General features: G+C 35.4%; 1 protein-coding gene across 1 annotated transcript; it reads right to left on the reverse strand.

Annotated features, from left to right (window-relative positions):
* Nucleotides 1–985: 985 nt before the first annotated feature.
* Nucleotides 986–5,121, reverse strand: LOC146731987 (uncharacterized). The gene is made up of 5 exons (XM_085493039.1): nucleotides 4,911–5,121; nucleotides 2,625–2,864; nucleotides 2,141–2,230; nucleotides 1,825–1,909; nucleotides 986–1,679 (listed from the first exon to the last, which is right to left on the reverse strand). The coding sequence occupies exons 1-5, from the start codon at nucleotides 5,119–5,121 to the stop codon at nucleotides 986–988; spliced, it is 1,320 nt and encodes a 439-aa protein (XP_085349165.1).
* Between the last annotated feature and the right edge of the window lie 8,097 nt (nucleotides 5,122–13,218).

Below are 13,218 nucleotides of genomic sequence, written 5' to 3' on the forward strand. Positions count from 1 at the left end.
AGTGAATGTTTTAGGGGTGCGAGAAGATTTTACACAGTAGTGCACGAGTTTCATCGCTTCCCTTTGTTCATTGTATCACTCCAGCACATCCGTTGTAATTGAAAGTAAGACAGGGATAAACAATCGCAAAATTTCAATATTCAAAACATCATAAAATCTAACATTTCTCAACATATTTGATATAATTATGTATTTAATATATCATATAAATATTAATACAAATTTCATTCATAGTTAGCATTACAATATGGCAATAGTTGGTATCAATTGGTATCACCAGTCTTGATTTATAACAGTATGACGTTTTAAAATATCCATTGCACGAGGCAATATATCCAGAAGCTGTGTAATAATATATTGATAATGAATCAGCGTCATACGCCTTCTCAATGGTTGCATATTTCAACACATAGCCTCATTACCATAGAGAAGGGATGAATACTGTAATAGTAGATGTTTGTATCTTGGATAATAAACCAATAGAGTATCTACATAAACGAGGAAAATTTTGTAAATACTAAAAATAAGTAAATATAAAAAAACATAAGTAGTTGAGATATTGCATATAATACCTCACAATTGCACATTGTACTGGATCGTGTTGACGGTTTTGCTGTGGTCTCACGGAGAGTGAAGAAAGCAGTTTGCAAATCCGTGGTGTAGCTAAGTGGCATTGTATGAATTTCAAGAAACGAATGCAATGTGTTGGAAATCTTCTAATCCTCATAGATAAAATTTTCACCCTGGGCATGACAAAGAACGACAATGTACACAAACTTATCTTATTTTCCAAATCAGAAATGATTGAATTAAATATGAATATACGTGAGTAACGAATAATAAATAAAAAATATAAATGACTTTAGAAGAATTCTAAACTGTATGAATTGTTCATACAAATTTGTAGTGTACACATGCACGTGTACCAGTCTTTTTCTTATCCCTTGCAGCATAGTTACTTAGAGTTAGAAAAAAAACTAGTCTCCTATGAGGTATCGTCTACGACATTGTAAATATTGGCATTATTGTCTTCATCTACGAGGTCGCTTACAATCAATATATCATGTACTGATTGATATACAACATTATCAACAAAACCTTCTGTATCATTCTTCGGATGGCAGTAGTTCTCACGTTGACTAATAGGCTCATATGAGCCATTCTTTACATGAATCGTTGAAGAGACCTCTTCTTTGCCTTCGATGCTGTCTGATGTTAAGTCCTCTTGTTCGTCTCCATATTCGTATATGTCGTTGTCTTTGAATCCTTCTTCGTCAGTATTTACATGAGTCGCTCTAAGCATAACCTTTCCTGAATCGTAAATGCTGTTTTCTACGAATCCTTCTACCGTATCGTCGTGTTGTGTTTTATCATTTATCGATTGATAATCATTGTTATCAATAACCTTCTCGTTATCAATATGTGTGTCAGAGTGTTTCTCATCTCCTTTAGTTTGGTGCTTGGTCTTCTCGTTTTCAATCATTTGGATACAGTGAGCAATGGTTTCTTTACATTCATGTGTACTGTAATTTATTTCAAGGTTATCACTTGCATCTACTCCGACTATTTCTATCTTAGAATAGTAGACTTCTTCTTCATTCATTTGAATATCCAACACTTCGTCGTATGGTGCGTTTTCTACGGAAGTATGGCCAGATTTTGCGGGATGAGAATTACACCTGAAATGAAATTTGAATTACATATATTGTATATGATCTATACAGGTAATCTTACATGCAGTATGTATTACACTCTAAACACGTCGAAAAGAAACTTAAATAATTCATAGCAATCAGCATTTGATGTGTTCAATGTAAAACTTACTTTTTCAGTCGAAGCACCAGCACAATTGCAACTATAACAATCGTTATGACCACTGTTACAGCAATCCCTCCTCCGACCACGCCTCCTAGAATTTTAGTAAAATATAAACGGGAATTATTATTTGTTAGGGTGCCAGGTTCGTGTATGCGTCGTCATATATACTAAATTTTAACATGACCAATAACAGAATACTTAATATTCCCAGACGCAAGATATCCCAGCTCAGCAAAATTTGATATACAGTGTTACGTCGATGAAGAATGTTGAAATATGTGAATAGCTTAATCATGAATTCATAGTATTGTTCACAACTTACCAATGGATTTTAAATTCTCTTCATTTCTGATCTTTTCAGGTTCAGAACTGGCAGTGTTGGTGCTAGCTGTACTTGTAGATGGTGATTTGGCTGAACCAATATAATATAGAATGTTATATGCATACAACAACCCCATAACATACATAGACTATGACACACAACCCTCATAAGGGCTGCAGGAAAATCCCATATACCTCGCCAAATTCGCTGCCGATATCGTTAATTAACAAACTGTTTCAAAACTGAGGCTTTACAAACTCTCTGTTAATTAACGATATAGCGACCTCGTGGTTCTACTATAACTATTGGGAATGACAATTTAAGCTTGGCGGTTGCTAACCTGTATATTGTACTTCACTTCATGCATATTACATTTGTCATTTAATTCAGTATTATGCGTGTGAACCACAAATAAATAAATAATTGTTTCGATTGATGAGTCAAATTAGGATTCATATGAAATGAAATAAAATGACTCATTTACCAGTCTCACAATGCTGTCCTACTCTGTCATCTGGGCAATCACAGTGGTATGACATATCACCATCAGTCCATTGACATGTCCCATCATTTACACAAGGGTTCCTTTGGCATGGGTTCACTCTATCTTCACACGTAGTACCTTCCCATCTTTCTGAGCAATGACAGACAAATTGTTTCTGACTACCCGTGCACGTTGCACCATTTCGGCATGGATCATTATCACATGGGTATGGCTGGAAAGCTGCAGAGGAACGTGAATATATTGTGGATATTAAAATGCACAACAAACTGGTACTACCATAACCAAGGCCGAGAAAATATACTAGAATTTCCGTGTACTCAAAATAACCTCGAATTTAAGTGGAAGTCACTGCATACCAAAAAGAAATTGCAGATTCGGGCAATAGTTTTCAAGGAATATGACAGTATTAGTCATTAGTAAGTATAACACTTCTCCTTATAGTAGCGAAAGGACATACACATCTAGTATAGGGCGTAGTACATAGGCAAACCCCCGTTGTTTGGTTGTACATAGAAGACAAACAGCTTTAGCGATCAGAAAGTATCACCCATGGTTCATTTCCCCTAGCGAGGTATTATATCTGATTTAAATTACCAGTGAGAGGAAGGCCGAGGGTTTAAGGAGGGTCACTTTTTTCTGGTGCAATTCTGGGAGTGTCAGTAATAAGTGGATGGATGTATTAAACAACATATGGTTTACAAATATCAACATCCTCCAAACAGTCAAAGAACGCATCTTATTTATACAGCTATGTTGGTATTAGTAGCATTATAGATAAACCCCCTGTATTTATTTAGTCAGTCCACACGTGGAACAGGATGTGCTCACTAATTCGATAATCACCTCTGTAATGTATTGTTTATGTATGTATGTACGTTGGTTGTAGTTGTAATGTTTTCATAACCTGTATTTGTTTTTAATGTTCTGCGGTTGTGTATGTTATTTTTACTGTGCTCACTAATTTGGAAATACTTGATTAATCACCCCTGTAATGTATTGTTCATGTACGTTGTAATATGTTTTCCTTATGCGATTTGTGTTTAATGATTTACGGTTGTGTATGTTGTTTTCAATATAGCCTTATAACTATATTAATTATGAATCTAAATTACCGGTAGTATATGAAGTTCTTCTCATTGACCTCGATAATGTGCTTCATAATCATAATCTTGTCCTTCTCGGTAAAGTCAACAATTGCAGTGACAATAATATTGTTTCACACGAATTGAAACTAACATTCGTATCATCAATACATGGTTTTTACTATATAAGAAGAAGAGTTTGCAAGCATTCCCTTGATGTTTTGAATAAATTGGCAAGTGAACGTCCCCTCCCTCTCAGCATCACATGAATGCAGCAGGGATTACTAGTACTACAGATTTTAAGCTTAATATGTTAAATTCCTTCTCATTTTGATTTCCCCCTCAAAAACGTTGAATAATCATTACTCCGTCAGGCTTAATCTTAGAAATATTTTGCATCAGCATAATGTAACTGTAATTTTGTTTCATTATTTTCATTATTAGCTTATCTCCCTCATTGGTTTAACTTGGAATATGTGCATAACTGTTTACAACATTAACCATTACAGTGAATAAAACCATTGTCTATGTTGTGCATATTCTGATTCCTGTTTGTTTGGAAATGTTGTTCATGAACTCGTGCTAAATTGACAGACTATGGTAATTTGACTATGGCTTTTAAAGAGTATTCATGATATTTGAAAAACAAAGTTTTTTAGCCCATGGCCGGTGATGGTAATGACTTTCCAATGAAGATGATGATATGGCAAAGATGTCGTTCTCTGTATCCTTTCTAAAAAACCGCTGCATACATGCCTGCGATTGTGCACATTATGTGTTCCAATACAAACCCCTATACGTGTCGGTGTTGCTGCATTTACATATCTTTATTTTTGAATGAGCTGCTACACTGCTATGTCACTTTTCTGGCCAGTGTTTTAAGCTGTGTGATCGTTAAGTGATTGTTTAGTAGATGTTTTCACAATAAGTGCTCCCACATTCCCCGACAGTTTGTTTAGCAAAATTTGATTGACAGGAATATTAACATAGATGTTGATGCCAATATTATTGAGGATGGATCATCATATTTTTTAGTTTAACATTGGGTAAGATCAGAAATGGTTTGTGTAGTGTGGGAGGGTCATACAGTTTCGGTGACCCCCGGTAACTAACGTCCAACCTCCTAACTAAATACTTTAGGCATAATTAGAATTACAATGTTATAATATATTAATGACAATACCTTCATAATACAGCACAAATCCTAATGAGTTATCTTTCTTGTCTGATGTGAAGGTCAACAATAATGTGCTGTTTACAGTGATGCCAATAACATATTCCACCACTCCATTGTTTAATGTACTATTGTCATTAGTTAGTATGACAGGGTGATTTTGAGGTAGTCCACTGATGTTATAAAATGATACTTGGGCGCCATCATTAAGACGCAGCATTCTCAGCTTAACCTCTATTGCGAAGTCACGAGGTACTTGCACTGTCCATCGACAATATTTGTTTTTGAGGTAATTACCAGGGAAATTCGGCGAAAACAGCCAACCTTTAGTTTCGTAAATGTACCAGTACAACTACCTAAAGTGGCTAGATAGAAAAAAACACAAGAATTAATCGTCCATGTTAGGTGTTCACTAACATTTTAACCTCACATTTACACCATTTTATCAGCGATGCAAGGTTCATAACATAAAGACCGGTCTTGTAAATATTAAATATGTGTTAGCTAATATTGATTCACATAATACATACTGGAATACACTGAACTGGCATGAGTTCCTCCACACATTTCAGTCACTTTGTTCTGACAGGGCGAATTACAACGATCATTACGTACTAAAGGATTGTTATCACCCGGAAAATCTTCACCACAGCGACATTCAGATCTGTCTCTAATAAGAGCATATGTGAAATCTTTCCGGCAATGGTTTATACAGTTATGAATTCTTTTTACAATCTCGGATTTACCGCCGATATAAGACTGATTATTATTATCATCATCTGCAAAACATCCAGTGTAGCCAGGATCTATGACATTGACAAAGCACACGAATTAGAGTATGTAATTTTCTTACATTGCGTCATTTCCTGAACGCAATCCAAAATGTGCAGGTATATGCTATGATGAATTTGCCCATGTCAGATTTGAATTAACAAACTCGCTAAAACAAATACATACACAGTTTATTTTAGGGAAAACATATATTTCTACGCATGAAGTGAATTCCTTTATTCCTTTACTAAAAAACTAGCATACACTCATTTCTGCACTAACATTGCTCATGCTACTTTACTTGTTGACTTAAAACTGATGATACGTACCTCAAGCAATTTGACCAAACTGTTGTTTAAATTTACATAATCAAAAAACCCTAAATACATGTAGGTTAATTAGTATTCACAAACATTGTACACGCACGGTATTTGACCATTAGAAAAGTTAATTACTCTGCAAATTAAGCGATTGACAGATAATCATCAACAAAAGGCAGTTTGAAACCAAATGTTATCAGTGATGCAACTACACAGATACTATGAATGTAACAATATTTATTTGCGCATTTATTAAGATATCAACACAATAGGCTGTAAGTAGTTAAGATATCAACTACCATAGTGAACGTACTTGAATTATGCAAATTACACAATTAGTATGTATGCATAGATTAAAAAAAAATAATCAGTTTGTAAATGATTATAATTTAATATATGTGTATTCAATTGCATCTAAAACAACTCATTGGTTCTTGAGATATTGGTGAAACAAGATTTGACCAACACATTTAGTCATCCATCCATCCAGACAGAAAGACAGATAGACAGACAAACATCGGTGTTCTGCATACTTGAACAAAAATCCGTGCGGCAATTGCCTCTAATCATCATGCACACTAATCTACACCCTTGTAAAAGCTCGACATTTCCCTCCAGTTCAATGTCCGTGACAATGTCATTGACTGTTCTAAATTGCATTTGTATAATATTGTACGTTATATTGTCCGAATTATAATGTTTGTGAATAAAAACATTGGACGTGTGAAAACAAATATCTACCATTTTGTATATGTACATGTAACATTGGTACGTTTAAGAACAAATGTTTACACACATTAGAACTCTAAATTGCCAACATTATTGCAGTCTTGGCGACTGAATTTTCAAACCAAATAAATATATCCAGAATTGAAATCCAATCAAGGTCTTCTTGTTCGACAGTTATATAATCACTATCCTGCCATCGTGTACACTAATATCATAATGCAAAACTCATAATTAGCAAATATATATTTTAATTAAATTACAACTCACAATGACAGTATACACCAGCATGACCAGTAGAACATTGAGATTCATCTATCACTGAGTACAAACAATTCAATATTGTACTCTCATTTCCATTACATCCAGTACTAACCAGTAAAACACTATGTCCATCATCAGATGCACTATAAATATGCATTGCACCTGGGAAACCTATAAAAACATTACAGTAAAGATAGTATTATTATGTTTCGGCAGGCAGGCGGCGATCGTGTGGTTGCAAGAACGCTGTCAATTAATTTATGAGTCAAAAATTGACCAGTTCAAAGTTTCATAAATTTGCTGTAAGATTTTAGAACCAATTGAAGGTCCTGGCGACCCAATTAAAACACTGTCGCATATATTCTTGATGAATTACAACTTCTGTCTTGACTATTGAATTTAGGTTATAAATGATTGAATTAGCTCTAACAAAAGTGCGCCATCACTCGCCCATAAAACCTCACGGTATTCAAAAATTCTGATAATAATACTTACCCAAACTTCTGCACGCGACCTCCGCGTCTATAAATCCCCACCCATCGCTACAAATTGCACTCCATGTATCGTTATAGAGTAATTCTACACGACCTTCAAATGGAGTGAAACTACCTACAAGTCGAACGTTCTCACCTGTGAAAACATTATATTGTTAATATAAAGTATTTGATCACGACACGCGATACATGTGGTATGGTGTGTAATATAGACTAATATGCTTACCCACGTTCGGTACTATACGACACTGATAGCAAATATCATCTAAAACTCTCCGAATACAGCAGCCATGTTATGATATATAAATAACTCACTATCACATTTACTGAACGACTTTTGTCAATGGCGAGAAAAGTGGAAATTACAACTCGCGTTTAATCAATATGTTATTGTATGAACAGAAATTGATATTTCATGTATCCGTCAGTTCAATTTCATGCGATTATTGAATATAATTATTTTTCTCGCCATCAATGTTGGATTTTATTAAACCAGTGACCTTAATAAATAAGCAGAAACATTATATATTATAGTATACATGGGTGAAACAAACTTGGAAGAATCAGAAATAGTGCATCACCGATGTTAGGAAAAGCAATATTTGACCTCAGTTTTTTCAATGATTTGACCGAATCCATCAATCAACGTTACTGTAACAACTAGTCACATCAAGTGATTTTGCAGTCTTAACGCGTTCGATTTCTCATGGAAACACGTCGCGACACGTGATTTTATGTTCATCCCAGAAACGTATCAAAGCATGTGCCGTTGTGTTTGATTTCATCAACAGTGTAGGCATGTTTATATTCGGAATTTTGCAAAGGTATAATGGTGAGGCGACGATCGAATAAGTGAATTTTGACTGGCGAAGATGGTCAAGATATATAAAGTAAAATATGTTACTAGTATCATACCAGTAATTTAATTGCTCGAATGTGTCGTTCTGACTGTGCTTGAGTATTTTTCTATTATGGAAGTCGTGGTAAAATACACCGCATAAACCGGTTTTTATGTTGATAGGTAGGCCTGAACATACGGTGGGGGGCATATTTCTTGGTTCAAAAGAGACCAATGGGAACATTATTTTCTTTTAGAATTACACACACGATGTCAAAACAATACTGCTGTCAGCAATGCCACGCTCGTCAACCTGGATGGAAGTTTGGTCGACCTTCAAAATACAACCCGGCGTACGGCACTAATTTGAATCTGTATCATTTGTAACTATGTCGATTGAGACAATTTTACACATATCAACTTTGTTGTCAACTGCATTACTCGCAAAGAACCCCGGAACGCCAAAATACTAATGCAAATTAGTCTCATCGTTCAATGTATCTATGAATTCTGTATACTAGTCCCAGGGCTTGCGTTTAATTTACCACGGCTACAATTATGACGTTTCCGTGCTTTATCGCATTTGTGCGTGTTTTGTTGGTGCTTTAGTTAGTTCCATGTCTTAGAATTACATTTAAATGAAGTTGATATGATATAATGACCAACACACACCGCCGAAATACACCCACTCACGTCCTTACGTTTATGCCGTGTATTGTTCACAATCTCGTGGTATACCAGCATTCGTTGCTTGTTTACTGCCTAAATTTTATTGAGTGTAATATATTAACCTCAAAGTTCATTGGTCATTTAATTGGATACGTGACGAAAATACTAGCTGGGGATGGCAAGTAAATTTTAAAATCTGACTGCGTCACTGAAGCCACAAGTACACGGGTAAATTCGTTCCTATATTATGTTTCCCAGTACATAAGCCACAGTTCGACCATATGGTCTATTTTTATTCGTTGAACAAGTTCCACTGCACTACCTTGAAATTTAAATGTCAGAATCGCACCCACTGGTAACAATGGAATGCTTATGTTTTGATATTCACAGTCGAGTTACATTCGAAACGTTGATCTTCACACAGAAGTGTAACAAATAAATACCATTATTTACGATGATATACAAGCCTGTGTTGACTTTATCTTTGTTGAAGTATTATCGCACACTATTTCCTGTGGACTTCCCCTCTGTAAACATGTTCACATACAGGTCAGAGTTCAGGAATTGTAATTACTGTATGTGAAGCGGAACCTGTGTACATTGGTAATAAACACTCATGCCTTTATGTAAATCATAGCTGATTTACAATACATTTACATACAGAAATCAGATTTTTAAATGCGTATCAAAATTTAATTTTTATTATAGTTAGAATGTTAACCTTAGAACATAAACGAAGCACTTCATGAAACTCTATTAACCTGGCAAAGTTTTGCTGACGTCATGATGGTTCGAGTGTAGGTTATTGCGCTGTAAACCTCGACCGAAATTACGTGCCACTGAACAAAACTTATTTGCCGACGTCCATGATGGTCCAGTCAAATGAGATAATGATTGGGTGTGACGCATGTCTTGACTTCGCAATAGTGTTCGCACAACACAACCATAGTATAGAAGAAATATTGTTTTTAAATGAGTTCACTTGAGTATTCGTAGATAGAACGCCGAGTTTTAAACACACATACACATGTACAGTTACGTTAACAAATATATTGCTACTGTGAAATGACCCTACCTGTTTTAATCAAATATGGCACTGTTATCGTCGCCCTGGTTACCCTAACAGAACGTACAAATCTTACCTCCGATACCAAGGAGTTGATAAGGCATACAGACGAGAGTAATAATGGTCTTCAAAGTGTCCAGCATGATAAAGCTAGAGCTCTTAGCTGTTTGTGTTAATGGTGGGGATATTTTCTGTAACAGGGTGAACTTCTTAAAAAGTCGCAGGATACATTGTATGCGCATGTCAGTGTTTAGTGTGATTATCATAATCTCACGTCCCGCGTTATAAATATAAGAGTCGCTTACTTCTCAGTGCAATCATGGTATTTATTTGCAAACACATTAAAGCATTCTTAAATGTTATAGTAGTTGACCAAGGGGACGGGCGATACTATTTGTACTCGGATATTGCACGCCAATGTAGAGAGGTTCGTTCAGAAAATAAAACTGCAGGGACGGAGACGTATCTGAGAGTTTACGTAAACTCAAATTGATATTCAGAGAAAATATATCACTAATATATGTGCATGGTATGCATATATTTCAGTTGCCGAAACGTCTGTCATTTGCATCCACCACGATTATGATCACTTGACCTGCTCGATCCTGTATATATTTAAATTCTAATCGAACGCGCCCAGTTGATAGCTTGTTGCTGTTGCACCGTAATTAGTATCACGACGAATTCCATGTACAAAACATTAATTTCTTAACACGAAGCCATCATTAATAAAACTGTGTCATCAGCCAGTAGCTATGAGTGCCTACCCAGCGTGATTGCCCACGAATGAACATCTACTTCTAGCATAATCACTCTATTTGCAAGTCTGGGTCTGCCTGACCAAATACAGTATAGTCGCTGTGCAACATTTTGATGTAACATGTACTTGCCGATTATAATTGGCCGATTGGAGTACGACAACTTCAAGCGCCTAGAAGCAAGTTTTCAACACCCAAGTAAGTAAAACACTAAATCTATAACGATGTCAAAATTACTGATCCAGTAAGTGAATATCGTAAATTATAAATTGAAAAACGGCAGGAGCCTGTAGCGTTATTTGGTACGTCAATATTCCTCAGTGAAATGCCTTTTGTACGTTTTAAGGGGTGTTAGAAGATTCTACACAGTAGTGCACGAGTTGCATCGCTTCCCTGTGTCCAATGTATCATTCCAGCACATCCCTTGTAACTGGCTTTGAAAGAGTTATATTTTCCGGCCACTGATGTTTCAGTAGTAAGAGTACTTGTGATTCACAATCGCAACGTTTTAATATTCAAATTTCATCAAAACTAACATTTCGCAACATATCTGCGCTTATATATCGACAGAGAAACGGATGTTAGGATTTCTAGAGATTTAATATTTGAGATTAGTCTAAAGACCTATGGAATACACCATACATTTTTTTCTCAATAGCTGGTCTCTAACAATGTGCACCACGTTGGATCTATTCCGGCATAGTGTAAAATAGTCAGCTAAAGAAATGTTAAATGTAATACTAGTAGAGCAACTTATATTAGGTTCACTTCCTCTACAATAAAAAAGTACTTAATTTACCCCAACCATTTCTTTATATTGGAATGCTGGAATTCAGACCAATCATTGACACTTCCATATAAACTATACTACAGCATTTTAATGATAACATTGATTTTTCTGTATTTTAGGAGTTGGTTTCAGTACGTGAAATAATTAATTTCGAGCATATGATATATGTAAATATGTGTATATGAAAGGGGACTACATTTACCCAGATTGAGAGGTCTTCTGAATTTGGATGGCAGTTTACCAATCACAAAATAATACCTTTCCACGGTGATTCTGTTATTGCCGACAATCTATATGTATTTATATTCTTGTTAACTATATGCAACGCGTTTACAATGATACTTGATCCAATTTAAGTCATGTCACGTTCAGTTAAATTATATGATAGTGAAATGTAAATTCTTCACAGAGGCCATGATGTGCAATCAGGGAATTATAATGTCTGTAACAGCTAGATATAACCTTGTGTGCTATAATATTTACTCTTATAGTTAAATTATAAGATACTGGAAACTTAAAAATATTATACCTCGGCATCGGAAAGGTGAACTAGTGAAAATTGTTCGGTAAAAAGTTATTATTTCTTTGGGAAAGGATTACGCATGGGTTAATCAGGATGTAGGCAAGTAAACAAATATAATATAGACATCCAGCTTCCACCCTCGGCTCCAAACCGCTCAGTTTTTGCGGAATATAGCGACCTCTATAGCTTCACATAAATCTGCTTTCGTCGCCATGACTTCGGTGATGATTTATTCTCGATCGCTATCGAGATCGAACTGTGCCCTGGTCTGTGCGTTGAACTGTTCATTAACTTCATTAACATCATGCACACAAGACATGAGACACAATTTCGGCAATATGTGATGTAACTCCAGTTCATTATACACCATGTCATAGATATACAGATATATTGGTTTGACGATCCTATTAAAAATGGCCGAAAGGTGGCCATTTTTGTGCTAAAAAATCACCAAAATCAAGTATTTCCCGACTGTTTACAGATGGATTTTGTTTAAACTTGGTATATATGTTCGACATTATAGGACCTTGATGCACATAATTTTGTTTCAAAATGGCCGATTGCAGCCATTTTGTTTTGATGAATGTGGTTCTAGTGCCATATCTCTGACTTGCTGTGACTGATTATGTTCAAATTTTATATATTCATTATACATGTATTCAAAATGGCCGATTTTGTTTTAATTAATGCTGTTCCAGAGCAATATCACTCAATACACGTTTGACGATCAGATACAAATGTCAATCATTTAATTGTTAAACAATCATCATAACCATATTCCTGACATGTTTATGTTCCAGCTTATTACCATAAACGAAACTATATATCTTAAAATGCAATAATTAACGGGGTCTTTATATTGGACGCAAAGCAAAAGTTACATTGGATTTGTCAACGGAACGAACAACGGAACAGTTTTTTTTTTTTGCAAATAAATTCCGATGATTTATTGAACGATTATTAGAAGTGTTTTTGTGGCTCTGAGACGTTTTCTACCATTTTCCCGGTCCTTAGTGAATTTGTGGTGTCCAATAGCCTGAAAATGGATAGATCTTCCAGACAGGCACATGCACCCAAATATACTCAGACTGAAAGAGA

This window comes from Saccoglossus kowalevskii, chromosome 18, assembly GCF_978046115.1.
Source record: "Saccoglossus kowalevskii chromosome 18, keSacKowa6.1, whole genome shotgun sequence".
In the NCBI taxonomy this organism is placed as follows: domain Eukaryota; kingdom Metazoa; phylum Hemichordata; class Enteropneusta; family Harrimaniidae; genus Saccoglossus; species Saccoglossus kowalevskii.

Excerpts from the sequence above, each read along its gene's own strand:
- LOC146731987 (XM_085493039.1), bottom strand. The coding sequence starts at position 5,121 with ATGCTGCGTCTTAATGATGGCGCCCAAGTATCATTTTATAACATCAGT. Across the intron at positions 1,910-2,140 it reads AGAGAATTTAAAATCCATTG|GAGGCGTGGTCGGAGGAGGG; the intron begins GTAAGTTGTGAA and ends CTAAAATTCTAG. Across the intron at positions 1,680-1,824 it reads CTGGTGCTTCGACTGAAAAA|GTGTAATTCTCATCCCGCAA; the intron begins GTAAGTTTTACA and ends ATTTCATTTCAG.